Source organism: Natator depressus, chromosome 2, assembly GCF_965152275.1.
Source record: "Natator depressus isolate rNatDep1 chromosome 2, rNatDep2.hap1, whole genome shotgun sequence".
Taxonomy (NCBI): domain Eukaryota; kingdom Metazoa; phylum Chordata; order Testudines; family Cheloniidae; genus Natator; species Natator depressus.
The window spans coordinates 23,967,912-23,987,147 of NC_134235.1; the positions used below are offsets into that span (position 1 = coordinate 23,967,912).

At 42.2% G+C, this 19,236-nt stretch overlaps 2 protein-coding genes across 3 annotated transcripts in view; one reads left to right on the forward strand and one right to left on the reverse strand.

The window, feature by feature from the left end:
• The window catches only part of MTBP (MDM2 binding protein), a 59,287-nt gene extending 47,157 nt beyond the window's left edge, over window positions 1-12,130 (reverse strand). For both annotated transcript variants that reach the window (XM_074943901.1, XM_074943900.1), the window contains exons 1-4: window positions 11,981-12,130; window positions 10,596-10,676; window positions 7,073-7,146; window positions 6,822-6,973 (exon numbers count right to left, since the gene is read on the reverse strand). In XM_074943901.1, the coding sequence (XP_074800002.1) occupies window positions 6,822-6,973; window positions 7,073-7,146; window positions 10,596-10,676; window positions 11,981-12,056 (383 nt within the window). In that variant the 5' untranslated portion in view covers window positions 12,057-12,130. The remainder of the gene's footprint in view (window positions 1-6,821; window positions 6,974-7,072; window positions 7,147-10,595; window positions 10,677-11,980) is intronic.
• Window positions 12,085-19,236, forward strand: part of MRPL13 (mitochondrial ribosomal protein L13) — a 50,920-nt gene continuing 43,768 nt past the window's right edge. The window contains exons 1-2 of the mRNA XM_074943903.1: window positions 12,085-12,234; window positions 13,459-13,582. Of these exons, the coding sequence (XP_074800004.1) occupies window positions 12,208-12,234; window positions 13,459-13,582 (151 nt within the window). The 5' untranslated portion in view covers window positions 12,085-12,207. The remainder of the gene's footprint in view (window positions 12,235-13,458; window positions 13,583-19,236) is intronic.

A 19,236-nucleotide genomic window follows, 5' to 3' on the forward strand; every position in this document is an offset into this window, starting at 1 on the left:
CAATAATGGATAACTATCCATCCTATGTATTTTACTACTTACATTTAATATGAGTAGTTTCATTCTCAGTGCTACACATTTACCTATTGCAATAGAATCTACTACATTTACATGTGTAATCTTATTTTCCAGAAGAGACATGCAAGGCATGCCTTATCTTGGTACAAGTGACAGCATAAGAACATACACCATTTATCCATTCACTACATAAAAGCCTAGATTTTAAAACTTAAAAACGGTAGGAATTTAAGTATCTAAGATTTTAAACAGCCAGAAGAAAAGTGTAGTCAATTGGTTCCCTCTAAGATTAAAAAAAACCACCCTAATATCTCTAGAATGCCAACTACTCTATATGTTAACAACCTGTGCTCTATGCTGCCATTTCCTCACTATCAAGATTTGTAATTTGTTCTTTAGAACAGAAGTTTTCGGGATTTTTTCTTAAGCTCTTCTCTGAATTCAAGTCACCTGAGCAAATGTTGTGTTACAATGAATCAACTTTAGACCTAGCGTCCTGATTTCTGCAAGAGTGAGCCATCCCCTTTTTGGAGTGGTTACACTTGAGGAGGCAAGAAGCTTGTGTTCCTATTACTGGGTTTTTTTGTGATTACTTTCATGAGTTCATGTTTTGTGACATAGCTGTTTTGCTTTTTGGATTTTTAGTTATTATTAGGGCCCTACCAAATTCATGGCCATGAAAAACGCATCACGAACTGTTAAATCTGGGGTCTTTTGTGTACTTTTACTCTATACTATACAGATTTCACGGGGGAGACAAGCGTTTCTCAAATTGGCGGTCCTGACACAAAAGGGAGTTGCAGGGGGATCACAAGGTTATTTTAGGGGGCTCGGGGTATTGCCACCCTTATTTCTGTGCTGCCTTCAGAGAGCAGTGGCTGTTGGCCAGATGCCCAGCTCTGAAGGCAGCACCCTGCCAGCAGCAGCCCAGAAGTAAGGATGGCAATACCATACCATGGCATCCTTACTTCTGAGCTGCTTCCTTCAGAGCTGGGTGGCCAGAGTGTGGCAGCTGCTGACTGAGGACCCAGCTCTGCCGGCAGCAGCGCAGAAGTAAGGGTGACAGTACCATACTGCTACTGCTGGCGGCAGCTCTGCCTTTAGAGCTGGGCTCCTACAATTACAACACCATGAAATTTCAAATTTAAATAGCTGAAATCATGAAATTTACTATTTTAAAAATCCTATCACCATGAAATTGACCAAAATGTACCGTGCATTTGGTAGGGCCCTAGTTATTATTGTTGGGTTAACCATCTCCTTCTCTTTTGTATCTCCACTAAGATGTTGTGAGGGGAGCGGTGTAAGCCTTGCTGTGATAGAAGAGATCCCGCTAGGCTCCCCATGAGGCATAACCACTTCCCCTTTGAAAAGTTTATTGTTGGAGTTCTAACATGTTTCAATTATACAAAGGCTTTATTATGCAGATAATACACTGTTGAAAAGCCAAAGGAAAAAACCTAACATGAAGTTTTGCTTGTATTAGGACTCTGTGCCTTTAAAAACAAGGAGGAGGAGAAAATGGCTGTGGGCAAGAACATTGTGGAGTAGCACTGGGAGGACCAACTGCACTATTGCAACTGGCATGTTCTGGCCATGCTGGCATTACAGTGGTGCAGAGGGACACAGTGGAGGATGCAACTGTGTTTATCTTTGCTCAGAGTAAGTGAAATAACAGTGGTATGAATGTCAGTGCACACTTGGAAGAAGTTGTGAGTGTAGACACATGGCACCTACCCAAGTGCTTGGAGGTTACATCTGCGGTAGAATGGTCTACATTAGAGCATTTTGGCAAAGTCAAAAATGCTGTAGAGAAGATGCTAAAACTGGTGTTACTGGAAATATTTTTTGTAGATTATTATCAGAATAACAAAAGTGAGTATACAAAAACTAAAAGCCTGATTTTAAAAGTATATTTGAAGACACACTGCTATCTATTTTATAAAGATGCTATGTTTCAGAGAATAACTGACTGGCTCTTTTAGTGGCAATTTTTCCCCATGATGCATTAGCACATTTTATAGTTTTTAAACTAAGGGCTGAGGGAAAGCCAACAGGTACAGAGAAGCACGTGGTTCGGACAGAGACATCCCTTAGGGGAGGATCTACTAATGGAGATTCCCTACATCTTAGTAAGCAGGAGAGTATGGAAGATAAAATACAGGTATGGTTTGATGAGAAACAGTCAAATGAAAAAAAGTCTCATTCAATTACATCATGTAATGGGAGACAGCTAAAAAGTAACAAGTTTTTAAAGTGCTTATATACCAAAGCTAGAAATCTAAATAAATAATAAGATGGGTGAACTAGAGTGCCTCGTATTAAATGAGGATTATTGATATAATAGGCATCACAGAAACTTGATGGAATGAGGATAATCAATGGGACACAATAATAACAGGGTACAATATATATCGGAAGGACAGAACAGGTCGTGCTGGTGGGAGAGTGGCACTACATGTGAAAGAAAGCACAGAGTCAAATGAAGTAAAATCTTAAATGAACCAAACTGTACCACAGAATCTCTATGGATAGCAATTCCATGCTCGAATAATAAGAAGATAGAAGTAGAGATATATTACTGACCACGTGACCAGGATGGTGATAGTGACTGTGAAATGGTCAAGGAGATTAGAGAGGCTATTAAAATAAAAAACTCAATAATAATGGGGGATTTCAACTATCCTCATATTGACTGGGTACATATCACCTCAGGACAGGATGCAGAGATAAAGTATCTTGACATCTTAAATGACTGCTTCTTGGAGCAGCTAGTCCTGGAACCCACAAGAGGAGAGGCAATTCTTGATGTGTCCTAAGTGGAGCGCAGGATCAGGTCCAAGAGGTGAATATAGCTGGATCACTTGGTAATAATGACCATAATATAATTAAATTTAACATCCCTGTGGCAGGGAAAACACCGCAGTAGCCCAACACTGTAGCATTTAATTTCAGAAAGGGGAACTACACAAAAATGAGGAGGTTAGTTAAACAGAAATTAAGATGCACAGCACCAAAAGTAAAATCCCTGCAAGCTGCATGGAAACTTTTTAAAGACACCATAATAGAGGCTCAACTTAAATGCATATCCCAAATTAAAAAACATAGTAAGAGAATCAAAAAAGAGCCACCATGGCTAAACAACAAAGTAAAAGAAGCAGTGAGACAAAAAGGCATCCTTTAAAAAGTAGAAGTTAAATCCTAGTGAGGAAAATAGAAAGGAGCATAAACTCTGGCAAATGAAGTGTAAAAATATAATTAGGAAGGCCAAAAAAGAATTTGAAGAACAGCTAGCCAAAGACTCAAAAAGTAAGAGCAAAATGTTTTTTAAGTACATCAGAAGCAGGAAGCCTGCTAAACAACCAGTGGGGCCACTGGACGATCAAGATGCTAAAGGAGCACTCAAGGACGATAAGGCCATTGCAGAGAAACTAAATGAATTCTTTGCATCAGTCTTCATGGTTGAGGATGTGAGGGAGATTCCCAAACCCGAGGCATTCTTTTTAGGTGACAAATCTGAGGCACTGTCCCAGGTCGAGGTGCCATTCGAGGAGGTTTTGGAACAAATTGATAAACTAAACAGTAATAAGTCACCAGGACCAGATGGTATTCACTCAAGAGTTCTGAAGGAACTCAAATGTGAAACTGAAGGACTACTAACTGTACCTAACATTTAAATCAGCTTCTGTTCCAAATGACTGGAGAATAGCTAATGTGACACCAATTTTTAAAAAGGGCTCCAGAGGTGACCCCAGCAATTCCAGGCTGGTAAACCTGACTTCAGTACCAGGCAAACTGGTTGAAACTATAGTAAAGAACAAAACTATCAGACACATAGATGAACATAATTTGTTGGGGAATAGTCAACATGGTTTCTGTAAAGGGAAATCATGCCTCACCATTCTACTAGAATTCTCTGAGGAAGTCAACAAGCATGTGGACAAGGGGGAATCCAGTGGATATACTGTATTTAGATTTTCAAAAAGCCTTTGACAAGCTCCGTCACCAAAGGCTCTTAAGCAAAGTAAGCAGTCATGGCACAAGAGGGAAGGTCCTCTCCTGGACTGGTAACTGGTTAAAAGATAGGAAACAAAGGGTAGGAATAAATGGTCAGTTTTCAGAATGGAGAGAGGTAAATGGTGGTGTTCCCCAAGGGTCTGTACTGGGACCAGTCCTACTATACATATTCATAAATGGTCTGAAAAAAGGGGTAAACAGTGAGGTGGCAAAATTTGAGGATGATACAATACTCAGAACAGGTAAGTCCTAGGCAGACTGCGAATAGTTACAAAAGGATCTCTCAAAACTGGGTGACTGGGCAACAAAATGGCAGATGAAATTCAATGTTGATAAATGCAAAGTAATGCACATGGGAAAACATAATCCCAACTATACATATAAAATGATGGGTTCTAAATTAGCTGTTACCACTCAAGAAAGAGATCTTGGAGTCACTGTGGACAGTTCTCTGAAAACATCCACTCAATGTGCAGCAGCAGTCAAAAAAGCGAACAGAATATTGGGAATCATTAAGAAAGGGATAGATCAGTGGTTCTCAAAGCCAGTCCGCTGCTTGTTCAGGGAAAGCCCCTGGCGGGCGGACCAGTTTGTTTACCTGCTCGTCCGCAGGTTCGGCCAGTGGGAGCCGCGATCGGCCAAACCTATGGATGCGGCAGGTAAACAAACCGGTCCGGCCCGCCAGGGGCTTTCCCTGAACAAGTGGCGGACCGGCTTTGAGAACCACTGGGATAGATAATAAGACAGAAAATATCATATCGTTTCTATATAAATCCATGGTACGCCCACATCTTGAATACTGCATGCAGATGTGGTCGCCCCATCTCAAAAAAGATATATTGGAATTGGAAAATGTTCAGAAAAAGGCAACAAAAATAATTAGGGGTATGGAACGGCTGCCGTTTGAGGAGAGATTAATAAGACTGGGACTTTTCATCTTGGAAAAGAGATGACTAATGGGAGATATGATAGAGGTCTATAAAATCATGACTGGTGTAGAGAAAGTAAATAAGGAAGGGTTATTTACTCCTTCTCATAACACAAGAAATAGGGACCATCAAATGAAATGCATAGGCAGCAGGTTTAAAACAAACAAAAAGTAGTATTTTTTCACACAATGCACAGTACACCTGTGGAACGCCTTGCCAGAGGATGCTGTGGAGGCCAAGATTATAACAGGGTTCAAAAACGAACTAGATAAATTCATCAATGGCTATTAGCCAGGATGGACAGGGATGGTGTCCCTAGCCTCTGTTTGCCAGAAGCTGGGAATGGGCGACAGTAGATGGATCACTTCATGATTACCTGTTCTGTTCATTCCCTCTGGGGCACCTGGCATTCACCACTGTCAGAAGACAGGATGCTGAGCTAGATAGACCTTTGGTCTGACCCAGTATGGCTGATTTTATAGGTTTTTCAGTTTTCAACATGCATTTAAACTTGTTTTACTCATTTGTTTGCTCTCCTTTCTCTCCATAAACTTACTTTATCTTGAAATGATAAAATGAAAGGAGATTTAGACTAAACATAATTCTAACAGATTATATGCTATACTTGGGATTATCAAAGGGACCTAAGGTAGTTAGACATGAGCACTAACTGGAAGCAGGAATTTCTGTTCTGTCAGAAATGCTGACATTTCAAAATTTGTTTTTGTTCAGAATTGGAACAAAAAGGCAAAATTCAAGATTTCCCTTTGAAATATTTGGAATTTTTGTTCCATTTGGTAACAACAAAAGAATTCAATAACATCAAACCAATATCTAGTATTAAATGTAATATTTTATAAATATTATAAAAACCAAAATTAAATTAATCAAAGCAATAAAGTCAAAACAAACAAAATTGTCAAAATCAGCACTTCCCATGAAATGGTTTTGATTCTGACCAATCTGCTTTCTCCAGTGGAAAACGTTTCAAAATTTTTTTTGACCAGTTATATTAGACTCCTACAGCATTTCAGTGAGATTTGAGCACCTAACTGCCTCAGGCTCCTTTGAAAATCCTGGAACATGTCACTACAACGGACCTTTTTGAGGAAATAAAATGTAAGAATATAATATAAATTTTAACTGTGCATACACACATCATTCAAGACAGGCAGAGTATTAAGTATTCTAGTCACTGAACAGCTAGAAGTAAAATGACAGATTAGCAAGCATAAACAAACATCTTTGTGATACTTTGAAATGATGTCAAAGTTCTTAAAAAACAGAACAAAAATCAATCCCCTATATTTATGTTTAACTGACTGATTCAAACATCTTGATATAGAACAAAAAAGGGACATGTTTCATGCCTGTCTCAGCATCTTAATTAAGTCAGCAGTTAGAACTAATGAAAAAGAATTCATTCACTGGGTAGTCACAGGAAGCAAGATAGAACTTAAGAGCACCACTCACAATATTGGGGTGCCAGTTAATTAAGCATCAAAATGTAGGGTCTGCCTCTGGCTGGAAAATATGCATGCTGTTTCCAAACCAAGTCAAGGTTTCCATGTAAACTTTATTATATCCTGCATTTTCGCAGTAGAATATTTCATTTTGTACAAAAATTTCAGTGGTTAGTAAGATAACTTTTATGGAATAACAAAATAACTAAGATATTTTAAAGTAAAGAGTCATGTAAAACCACACTGAATTTTCGATTTAAAGGTTTTCAGGGGTTACTGATTAATGAAAATGGACACAAACTATCATCAAAAGAACTAATTAGTTCACTTGGTTCCCTTGTTCTGTATCGTATCTGACTCACTACATGTTTCAATAAAAATTTAATAAGCATACTCAATCAGTGACAGTGACTCTCTGCTGCTGCTATCTTCCTCCTCAAAACTCTGAATAGCACTCAGGCATTCTTCTATACTGGTTTGGAGAGAGTTTTCACTTTCATCTTTTTTCACATCGAAATTGATCTCCTCCCAGTCAGAACTACAAAACTAATAAAGCAAAAGGAACATATTAGTCAAAGTGCTGATTTATGTTAATCAAAATTTGCACAGTCAGCTAAAGAGTTACAGAACTGTGTTTCTTCTTACCTGATAAAAATCATATATAACTTGATTTGCAAAATACCATTTCCTCATACCTGGAACGCCAGCCACGGAACATGCTAAAGAGGAATAAAACAAATTTTTAAACATCAAAAGCAATCCATACACGTCCATTCTTCCTATTTCAATTTCATTTCCTTCTTACAAAGATTTTTACTTGTGACCTTACTTTACTGCTTGAGTTACTTAAATGTCTAACTCAGTCATATATAACTTTTCAGGCAACTACAGCCATTTTTTTTTTTTTTAAACGAAGATGCTTTCTTTTGGTTATAATTTGCCCTCTGTCACTACAGGCTCTATTTTGGTCATCTGAGGACCTATGTTACAAATACAACCATGTCAGGTAACCTGGTTATAACACAGTTATCCCCAACGTGCTAACAAACGTCCTAATTTGTAGTATGTGCAGAATATTGGGGCTTTAGCCTACTGAGATATTGAAGGTCCAGTCTGCACTACAAATTGATTCCATTCCAGACTGGTTAAAACCAATTAATAATGGGGACAACTGCCTTGTAATCAGTTCCCCCAACGTGGCTGTATTGTAGCATAGGTAAGACATGCATAAAGATTGCAAATCATGCCAGACTAAACTGAATGGTGGTGAATCTGTAGATGGTAAAAGTTACCAGTATTGGAAGGTCATATTTGCATCTTAGTTTTGTAGCAAAACGTGCTTAACATGTACTTTTTAATATGCCACTGTTGCTTACACATTAGTCTTCTTTTGGTATCACAACTAAAGCCACAGGCATTGAATCATTTGTGAGCCTCTAACTGTACCAAGGATAATGTAAGAGAATTTCTCAGTTTGAGTCTTCACAATTATCCCCTCCCACAATTTATACACATACTTCAGCTGAATCACAACACTCATCAGCATGGCTCAGATGGTTGATAGAATGAGAGAGTAATGTTTTCCCTAAATCAGCAACACAGTGCATTGCAGTGACTTCCCTAAAACTGAAAACAACATTGCCAGCTCAGTGGTCTGATAACTCTCTCAAACTGCTTAACTTAAAAGCTGGGTCCCTCCTCATGGCTCATAATCAGCTGTCCACTGGAGGTAATGGGCTGGCCATAAACAAACAGAGCATATCCAGATCAGTTAATTATATTTTGTAAAGTAATTAATTCACCTTTTTGCCTAAAAATTAACAAATTACTTTGTTTAGTTGTTTTGAAATCCAGTCATTCCTGACCTACGCATAAAGCTATAGCCATGGTACTCAGTAAGATCACAATTGTGCTATGTAAGTCACACATAAATGCAACAGCTATCAGAGATTAATAGGTTGATTATTGATTAAGTAAATCAGTAATATAATACTCAAATTAAATAGTGAATTTCAGGTATTGTCAAAAAATACCAGAACAGGCACCTTAGAAATTTGTACAAGTTCATCAGAGGATCTCAAAACACTTTACAAATGTTCTTTACTTGAGGCTCTGAATGCCTCTGCAAGCTTTACATGTATTACATCCATTAAAATGAACCAAGGCACAAAGAACATGATTATTATTAATAAACCTGGGACCACAAGTATAATTATGAAGGGCCTGATCATGGGAGATAAGGAGCTCATCACCTCACAGAGTCAGTCCGTAGCCAAGGCACAATGGGTATGACCTGAACAAGGTGTTTCCATGAGCGAGTGGCAGACCTGAAGAAAACTCAGTCTGCTATTCTTGCCATTTGACTTTACTGCCACTAAACCACAGCACTCTGGCTGCTAGGAAGAAGACACAACATGTAGATTAATATAGTTTTTGGACAACAATTGCTTACCTGACACTTACTAGTCAAAATAAAAAAAACCTGAGAGGCCACATTTCCTACTACCCAAAGCCACATACCTTGTATTCTATACAGATTCTTATACCACGCTCATCAATATAGTATTTGAGCACCTTCCAGTAGTAGATTAAGAAATGTGAATAAAATCTGTCACATTTTGTTTCTTCTCTCATCATTTCCCCTTGAGAGACGTGTGTGTAGTGGAATGCCTTGTGGTAGGGCTTGCTATTTTTTAAGTGTACGTGTCTATATATTTATGTTAAAGACGACAAAATCAAAGAGATGAGCCTTGCCTTAGAGCAGAAGGTGTGAAGTTTGCAATGGTCCTTATTTCATGTGGAAGTTGTTTCCACAGTCTCTGACTCCCAAGAAAGTACTGTTTCACACACAGACAAGCTTTATCTTTGCAAGTGAAAGAATAAGAGAGATAATGTGTACTGTATTTAACTATAATATTGTCAGTGTTCTATTTAATACTTTTTTATGATGTAGCTTACCACTAGGTTTTACTGAAAAAGCAGAAAAATAATTTGACAATATTATTCAACATGTTTCACTGGAATTTGCTCAAATACTAGTTAGCGAAAATACTGACAGCTGGACAGTTTGACAAGCTCTTTGGAAATTATTACAACTCTCTTGCATGTGTTATCCCCTCTTTCCCTTCCTAGCTTCACTCCAGTTGCTTTTTTCTTTCTTTCCTATGATAAAATCATGATCTATTTCCCCTTTTCTCCATCCACCCACCTTTTGTGTCTTCCTCTCTCTCATTTTCCCTACATAGTGTCTCACTACAAAAATCTCACTATGTACTTTACTTCTCCTTTTCAACTTATCCCATCAGTCCTTCCACCTCTTTCTCCTGCCCACACTCATCCATAAGGCCTGGAAATTCTACAGACTCCTAACATCTAGAGAACTAAGCCTATTAGCCAGAGAAAAATATGGAAAATAGGTGGGAGAAGGAAATGTGACTGTCCATGGCAATGCCCAAGTTTGAATCAGCCCACTCCCCCTTCCCTCCACTAAGCTGCTGGGCAAGGCGGGGAAAATGCTGGGGTTCCTGTCAGAGCGCTATCCCAGGACATTGTTTTAAGGTCCTAGCTTTCATTTCAGCTTCCTGCCCGCAGGTTTCTAAAACACATTAAATCCCCTAAATCAATTGCTAGAAGAGAGAAAAAGCATTCTCTCTGTTCCACCTCATACCCCTGAAACAACTCCTCCTCCTGGCTGCAAAGACGGGTGGAGGTCTCTACTATTTTACTTTACCCCCAATCACCTGGCTACTTCCTGCGCAAGGGAAGTAAAGGGAAGATTTCACCATTTCCCAAGCAGCAGCAAAGCGAAAGTGACTATTTTTGTCAGTTTCAGTACTGCCCTGTTCTGAACAGCAATGAAAACACCTGTTGTAGCTTGGGAAAGCCACAAGCTGGAGCAGACACTGTGGCTGTCAGGAGTTTTTTCTGGCTAAATCTGCATTGGTTATACTTGTTGCACATTTGGAAGATTTTCTTCAAAAATATAATGGCTAGAAACTTTAATTGTGGATTTAAAAAAAAAATGAAAGTGCAGATTCTGCAGAGAGTGATGACATTCTTTCATTCAAATGTTCCTATTTGCCCGGGGAACATGATTTTTCAAGCCATGGTTAAACAACAATAACCACAATTACATTTGCCTTATATTGCTATTTGCCACTATATTTACCTGGGAATGTGCTTACATCCTCATTTATAAAGGTTCTACAATTTTCTTTCAGAAGGTTATAAACATTTGCAGTAGTTATACCTGCAAGAAACAAGTTTCTATTAATAGAAAATACAAAAACAATTCCTTCCTTTCTTGCAAACGCGAGAAAACTTGCTAGTTAGCCCAGCAGATCCAGTTAGTCTCAAGTGTCTGTTTAGCAGAGGGTGCCTTTAAAGGATATGCAAAGAAGAGCCTGTTTTGAGGCCTGAAATTTGTTGTGACACATTCAGCCAGGAAGAGAACTCACAAGAGCAATATCATGGGAACTTGCATCTCCCCATCTATAAGAAAGTTCAACTAGCCACAATTTACCCAGGGTCTGGGTGGATTCTCCCTTACTGACAATTTTTAAATCAAGACTGGATGTTTTTCTAAAAGATCTGCTCTAGAAACTATTTTGGAGACGTTCTATGGACTGTGTTATACAGTAGGTCAGATTAGACGATTACAATGCTCCCTTCTGGCCTTAAAATCTATGAATTAATCTACAAATGAAAAAACAAAACCACAAAAAAGCTACCAAGTCACAAAGGGCCAGCTTCTGAGATGTGCGATAGCACAGAACTGTTGCCGGCACATCTCAGAAGCTGGCCTTTTGTGACTTTGTAGCTTTTTTGTGGTTTTGTTTTTTTCATTTGTAGATTAATTCATTTGTCACTCTATACATCGGTGTGACGGTGCACTGCAAACATGACCACACGATGTAAACATCTCGCACCACAATTTTGCAGGTCTCTTTTATCCTCTAGGAAACACGCTCCTCTTCCTTGCCGGCCGGCTGCACGGTGGGATTGTTCCGAAGCTCTCCCGGCAGAGGGCAGCGTTAGGAAGGAATGATGATGGCTCAAAACCGAGCTGTTCCGAGCTGGCCTGGAGCGTAAGGCACCGTGGCGAATGAATGCACTTGTGTGCCCATTGCTCCACACTCAGCCTGCCCGAAACCTGGGACTCGTCCCACCAGGAATGCGCGCTGCAGGGGAAAACACGCACAACGCTCGAGCCACGACTCGAAGTCTTGACCACCCCAGTGAACTGCGAACAACGCTGGAAGTGATGCCACGGCCCCTCTCAGGGACGCGTCCCCCGCACAGAGCCTGGGGGTCCTAGTCACCCCTTCGCCCGCCCCCAACACTTGCAGCTGGTTGTACCCAGACCTCCCCCGACTCCTGTGGTCCCCAGCCGGCTCACCCACTCGGGGCCCACCGCACCAGCGCCCGCCCCCGGCGAGAGACGCCCCTCTGGCTGTGCCTGGAGGAGCCGCATCGGGCGGCGCACGACACCGCGGGATGCGAGCTCCTCGCCCCGGGGCTCTCTGGCTACCCGCGATTCCCGCTCGCCGGCACCTGCTACGCGCTCAGCGCCGCCGGCCCGCGGGGCTCTCCGCTCCTCCCAGCTCACGAACAGCAGGTACCGGTCCATGGCCGCGGCCGGGCGCCTCCGCCCGGGGGGACGCTCAGCAGCCAGCGCCGGCCTCTCCCGCCTCCAACGCCCCCGCTTCCGCTTCCCGCCGCCGGGAGTCGGGACCGGGTCCGGCAGCGAACCCGCTCCCCCGGCGCGCCGCTCGTCCGCCATGGCCAGCTACACCAAGGCGGCCCAGGTGAGCGGGCCCCTCCGCGGCCCCGGGCAGGGCGCCCCGCCGGGTGAGGGGACGCGGGAGCCCACGGGCCGGCCGCTGAGGCGGCTCCTCTCATCCGGGGAGGGGAGAGCGCGGGCTGCGCCCCTCACTGGCTGCGTGCCCTCGGCCTGGTGCCCCCCTTTCCACCTCTGCGGGGACTGGTGCCTCTGCGGGGCGGGGAGCGGGGCCCTCTCCCCAGGAGCTGTGTTTTCTCTGCCCTACGGTGCAAGAGCCGGCTGCGGCCTCCAGGCCGGGGCGCTTCCTGGGGATGAGTCTGGCCTGTGAGGGCGGCAGGCCGTGGGCTGCAGAGCAGGGAAGGGAAGGGCTCTCTGCATTTCCCTAGCAGTTTTCCCTGCAGGTAAAGCTTCCACGCTTTGCTGTATTTCCCCTCCCTGGAGAGAGGAGTAAAACTCATCGTGCCCACGTGGGGCAGCTAATTTTGTAGGGCAGCAAGTAACATGGCAGGTACAGAAAGGAAGGAACAAACATAGGCTTCAATCTTGCAAACGCTTCGGCCGGGATTCTGCCAACAATCGGGCACCTCTCTTGGGACAGTAGTAAAATTAAGCTTCTGCATAAATGTGTGCAGTAGGTGGTGCCCAAGTCTCTGCAGGATTAAGTAAAGTTAAGTGTGTAAATGTTTGCAGGCGTAGAGTCAACCGATGGAAGTCAACAAAACTATTCCTGCTAATCCTGCGCTTCACTAATGAAGTGCTTGCAGGATTAGAGCTGTAATTCTTCCATTTAGAATTGTCCCCACCCCCACCCCCGATGAAAGTAAAGAAAGCAGTCAGAATTATGATGGCCTATAACTCTTATTATCTTGTTAGTTAGCAATAATTTATAAGAGGACATCTAGATTTTGAAAACAATACCAGAAAGTGGAAAAGACCTCTAGCTATTTCATCATAGCATTATCACTACTGAAGATAATTTATACAGCACTTTACAATTTCCCCCACCCTTTCTTAAAATCTTGGGGAAATATAATTGGACATTAATGTTTGTACAGTATTTAGAAACAGTGATTAAAGATTTTTTCCTCAAAATTAATTTATATATTGGTTAAAAATCATGGTAGTTAATCTCTAAAATATCTAATGTATTTTCTTGTAAATACGTAACATGATTGTGGTTTTGTGGAGTTACTTAGGCTGAGTGTATTTATTTTACTACATTAACTACAACTTTGTCAATCTTCTTTAGCAATGGGCTACCTTTGCCAGAGCCTGGTATCTCTTAGATGGAAAGATGCAACCACCCGGAAAACTTGCAGCCGTGAGTGTAATCAGACTTCAGGGGAAGCATAAACCTATGTATCATGCACTAAGTAAGTATTGTTGTAAACTGAGGAAAGCTTGATTTCCTTCGCTTGTAAGTTTCCTTTCCTTTCAATTTCATTAATCATATTTTTTTTAAGTTTTTGTGTTTTCTGTATTCTTTACAAACTTTAAGACTCACCATTTTGTCCCCACCTTCATTTTTTTTCTCCCTGAGGCTTTATGTCACTGAACTATTCTTCCGTATAAAGCTAGGCTGTGTATTATTTAATGCTGAACAATTACGTTGCAGTAGCACTTATAGGTAGGGTGACCAGACATCCCGATATTTAGTTGTTTGTCCCACATCCCGACTGATGTATGGTCGGGATGCCATTTGTCCTGATATTTTGCTTCAGCAGCACTCCGGCTTCTTTTTTTTTTTTTGCTTGGGGCGGCAAGCCTGTGGCTGCCCCCTCCATGTGTCCCAATATTTTGTTCTTGTCATCTGATCACCCTACTTATAGGTCTCATTTTTCTAGATGGTGTATAAACACATGGTCCCTGGCCTAACTATGTTTAACTGTAAGCTCTGGGTAGGGATTTTGTATCTTCCTGTGTGTTTGTACTGCATCTAGCATAATGGAGTCATGAATCTGGTTTGAGGCCTCTGAGCAACTTCTGTAAAACAGATAATAATAGTAATATTCCCTACACTGTGCATCATGTATGGAAGCAAATGCCAGTCAGCTGTGAAAGAATGGAAGAGGAGAGCGGAGTCTAACATGCTAAGCCAATTCCATCAGTGACAATCCTCTCTGCATGAGGATAAGTCTGGAGCTTTGCCAGTATGTGATTCGTTGAAGAGAGGTGGGCTAAGGCAGAGCACCAATGCTCTTTGGAGCTTGTTGACTTTTAAAGCACTGAATCTTCCAGCAGAAAAAACATTTCTTAATATAATTAAAAATCTAATTTATATTTATTTTGGCACACCTGAAGTCACCAGTCAGCCGCCTTTCACAAAGGGCCTGAAGTTTATGGAGAGACTCTTACTGAATTCAGTGGATTTTGTATCAGGTCCTTGATGCTGTGCAGTCTGAGGATCCAATTCTGCAAAGAGCCCATGTGGGTAAACCCCTACACCCATGTGAAGGTTCCCATTGCCTTCGTTGAGGCATTGCACAGGCAATGAGAGGATCTGCCCATGTGGAGCAACTTGAAGAATTAGAGCTAATGTAGACAGTATTTTTGTTCTTCCTTGCTTTTTTTTTTTTTTTTAAACAGACGTGTATCAAGTTTTACTTTTTTATCCCACTCCAGTGGAACGTTTAAAATATATTCCTAATTATAAATTTACTAGTAGCTGCAAGCCTGTGCTGTTGCATGGGTATGATTTGTAAAGTTGTGTGTAAAAAAAGCAGAAAATAGCTGGATAGTAACAGACTGCGAATCTGGTGGTATTGTAAACAAAAAGTTCTCAGCCATGCTTATACCTGTTTCCATCGCTTCACACTGACTGAACTGAAATGCTAGGCTTCTGAGTGATGTTTGTGGTTTTTGTTGTGTGTGCTGGTTGGGTCGATTTGTGTGTAGTTCTGGGAGAGTTGTGTGGATTTCTGCAGGTGCCAAACGAGGGTGTGAGGACATTGGTGGACTACGTGTTTTGGGGATTGTGTTGATTTGTATGGATGGCAAATGGAGGGTATACTGGAGTGTGCAGTCTTCCTTTTACAACCAATGAAATTGTTGTATGCAAATTAGCTGTAGATGGGGTGGTGATTGGTTGAGTCACATTTGACATCACAATGGTCTAGGACTCTTGGCATAGTATAGATACATACATTAGGCCATGTCTACAAAGTTTTGCTGATGCAAGTTTCATTGGCATACATAGAATCATAGGACTGGAAGGGACCTCGAGAGATCATCTAGTCCAGTCCTCTGCATTCATGGCAGGACTAAGTATAATCTAGACCATCCTGACAGGTGTTTGTCTAACCTGCTCTTAAAAATCTCCAGTGATGGAGATTCCACAACCTCCCTAAGCAATTTATTCCAGTGCTTAACCACCCTGACATCCGCCACAGTTAGTATATCGCTTGTGCGTGTACGTATTTGGCTCCTTGCATTGGCGCTGCTTGTACTTACCAGGAGTGCTTGTGTTGATGCACAGTACAATGTACCCTGGGTAAGTATCCCAGTGTGCAGCCTGCCACTGTTGAGCACATTGTCTTTTGCGTAGTTTTGGCAAAGCATGGTTGGCGAGAAAAGACTCATGCAAGGGTGACTGGGAGCAAGGGGTCAGCTTCCCATAATGCAGTGTTCTCCATCCCATAATATCATATCTATCCCATAATTTTTGCACCTATTTTCAATTTCCCACAAACCTGCACGGGACTTGTCACTGTCTGACATCTCTGACAGAAATATGGAGCCTGTACCACTCTGCACTATTGTCATGGGCGTTTCAATCGCAATACACACAATCCTCTGGTATTTGCAGAGCTGCAAGAAGAACCACAAGGAACACAGTTTTCTGGTGATCAGTTTGCTGTGGGACATAGCGAGAACCAATTCAAGGTTGTTGGTGGCATTTATGGAGCAGCTGGAAATGGCAGAGTGCCACTTCTGGGACCGAGAAATGAACACTAACCGGAGGGATCCCATCGTAATGCAGGTTTGGGATGACAAGCAGTGACTGCAGAACTTTCGGATGCATAAGGCCACGTTCCTTGGATCTGTGTGCTGAACTTGCCACAGCCATCTAATGCAGGGACCCCAAACTGAGACCTACGCTAACAGTGGAGAAGCAAGTGACAATCATACTGTGGAAATTTGTTATGTCAGATTACTACCAGTCAGTGGGAATTCATTTTGGAGTGGGAAAATCCACTGTGGGGGCCATTATCATGCAAGTGTACAGGACCATTAATAGTCTTCTGCTACACAGAACTGAGACTCTCAGCAATGTGCAGAACATAGTGGATGGCTTTGCAGCTGTGGGGTTCCCAAGCTGAGGTGGAGCAATAGATGTGACGCACATCCTTATTTTGGCCCCAGAGCACCTTGCTACAGAGTACATCAACAGGGCTATTTTTACATGGTTATGCAAGCTCTGATGGATCACCGGTGATGCTTCACTGGTTGGTCAGGAAAGGTGCATGCTGCTTGCATATTTAAGGACACAGTACTCTTCAGAAAGCTACAAGAGGGAACCTTCTTTTCTGACCATGGATTACCATTGGCGATGTTGAAATGCTAATAGGGATCCTGCCTACCCTGACTCTTGAACCTGTACCCGGGCCATCTTGATAGAACCAAGGAAAGATTCAAATACAGGCTCAGCTGACACAAATGACAGTTGAATGTGCTTTTGGTAGATTGAAAGGATGCTGGTGGTGTTTACTCACCAGATTGGATCTCAGTGCGAAAAATATCTCAATGGTTATAGTTGCCTGTTGTGTCGTGCATAATATTTGTGAAACAAAGGCAGAAACTTTGCTGTGGGTGTGGAGGTAGAATGGCTCTCTGTTGAGTTTGAACAGCTATCAGATGAGCTGTGTGCCTTAGAGAGGCTTTGAAAAAGCAGTGAGCCCCAGGAATGTGCTGTAGTGTACAGTGCTCAACCTGGCGTTGCAGTTTGGGTCTTGTTTCAGAATTGTCGTGCTTGCTGCATATCTGTGCATATATCACTTGACAGTGCAAGCTGGGATGCTTCCTGTACAGTTATGACTACACTGTTTGGCACTGATCCTATTGGTTGTGAGTATACCAGACCACTACTTTCACTGCCAGCAGGCATTATACACCATGTGTTGTAAACTAATAAAGATGAATAACTTTCAAAACAAAACTTTCACTTACGAAAACAGCTCAAAAAAAAAAAAACACTTAAGTTCTTCAGCTTTAACTTAAAAAAATTTAGGAACCTTAGTAAAGAAGAGGAAGGAACATTGATGTCCTTTGTAGCTACACATACATCAGCCGAGGCTCTCACAGATCAGTGTAAGTGAAGCTGTGGTTGTCCAGACCTTTCCCTGGTTTACATGGGTAGGAGTAGGTGTGCAGGCCATGAGGAAAGCTGAGGGGGGTATAGGGAGGCACTGTGCTTCAGTTCTCCACAGACGGCAATAGGAGTTGAGCCCTGGATTGTTGAACCTGGAGATCCACAAGAGTCTGCAGCATCTGAGTTGGCTGCCTTTCCTGGTGCATGTCCCTCCCCTTTTCCTGCGTCTTTCTCCTGTTGCACTTTCCTTCTCCTTTCGGTCTGCAATATTCACCCTCCAGGTCCTCTGTTCAAGGTCTGATGCAGCACTGGCTTGCAAGATCTCACAGAACATGTCCTTCCGCGTCCTCTTTTTTTTCCTCTTCCTTATATGGGTCAGTCATTCCGCTGGTGTGCAGGGGGAACCCCTCAAGGCTGCATCAGCCTCAGCTACAGATAAAACACACAGAGGTACTATTGTCAGTATAGTAGGAATGGAAAGCGAAATTTAAGATTCGGAACTTCCTGTCCACCCTCTTTCTGTTGCTCCCCTGAAGTGTTTGTGTTTATTGACACTTCTGCTTTGGAGTGCTTGTGCCCACTGCCACTCTCAGCTCAAGCCATTGTGAGTATGACCTGCCAGGGGTGAGGAAAACAAGGAGGGAGTTGCTCAGTTGCATGAAACTGAGTATAGTGCACTGGCACTGAATAATGGCACCATTTTCCACAGGAGGTGGTGATTTTTAGCTGATATCTCACTCCTTAAGGTAACAAATGCAGAGAAAGCACAGCTGCTGTAGCATCCCGAAGTCACCTGGAACCGTATGCCACTATCCTGTTTACAGCAATGGTGCCTGCCAAAGTAATCGCTGTCAAGGTTCCTTCCCCACTCTGAACTCTAGGGTACAGATGTGGGTACAGATGTGGGGACCTGCATGAAAAACCCCCTAAGCTTATTTTTACCAGCTTAGGTTAAAACTTCCCCAAGGTACAAACTATTTTACTTTTTGCCCTTTGACTTTATTGCTGCCACCACCAAGCGTCTAACAAATATATAACAGGGAAAGAGCCCTCCTGGAAACGTCTTTCCCCCCAAAATCCTCCCAAACCCTACACCCCCTTTCCTGGGGAAGGCTTGATAAAAATCCTCACCAATTTGCATAGGTGAACACAGACCCAAACTCTTGGATCTTAAGAACAATGAAAAGCAATCAGGTTCTTAAAAGAAGAGTTTTAATTGAAGAAAAAGTAAAAGAATCACCTCTGTAAAATCAGGATGGTAAATACCCTACAGGGTAATCAGATTCAAAACATAGAGAATCCCACTAGGCAAAACCTTAAGTTACAAAAAGACACAAAAACAGGAATATCCATTCCATTCAGCACAACTTATTTGATCAGCCATTTAAACAAAACAGAATCTAATGCATATCTAACTAGATTGCTTATTAGCCCTTTACAGGAGTTCTGAGCTGCATTCCTGCTCTGGTCCCGGCAAAAGCAACACACAGACAGAGAGAACCTTTGTTTCTCTCCCCCTCCAGCTTTGAAAGTATCTTGTCTCCTCATTGGTCATTTTGGTCAGGTGCCAGCGAGGTTATCTTAGCTTCTTAACCCTTTACAGGTGAAAGGGTTTTTCCTCTGGCCAGGAGGGATTTAAAGGTGTTTACCTTTCCCTTTATATTTATGACAATCACCGACTGGCATGGGAAAGTGGCCCATTGCAGAGGAAGAAATAAG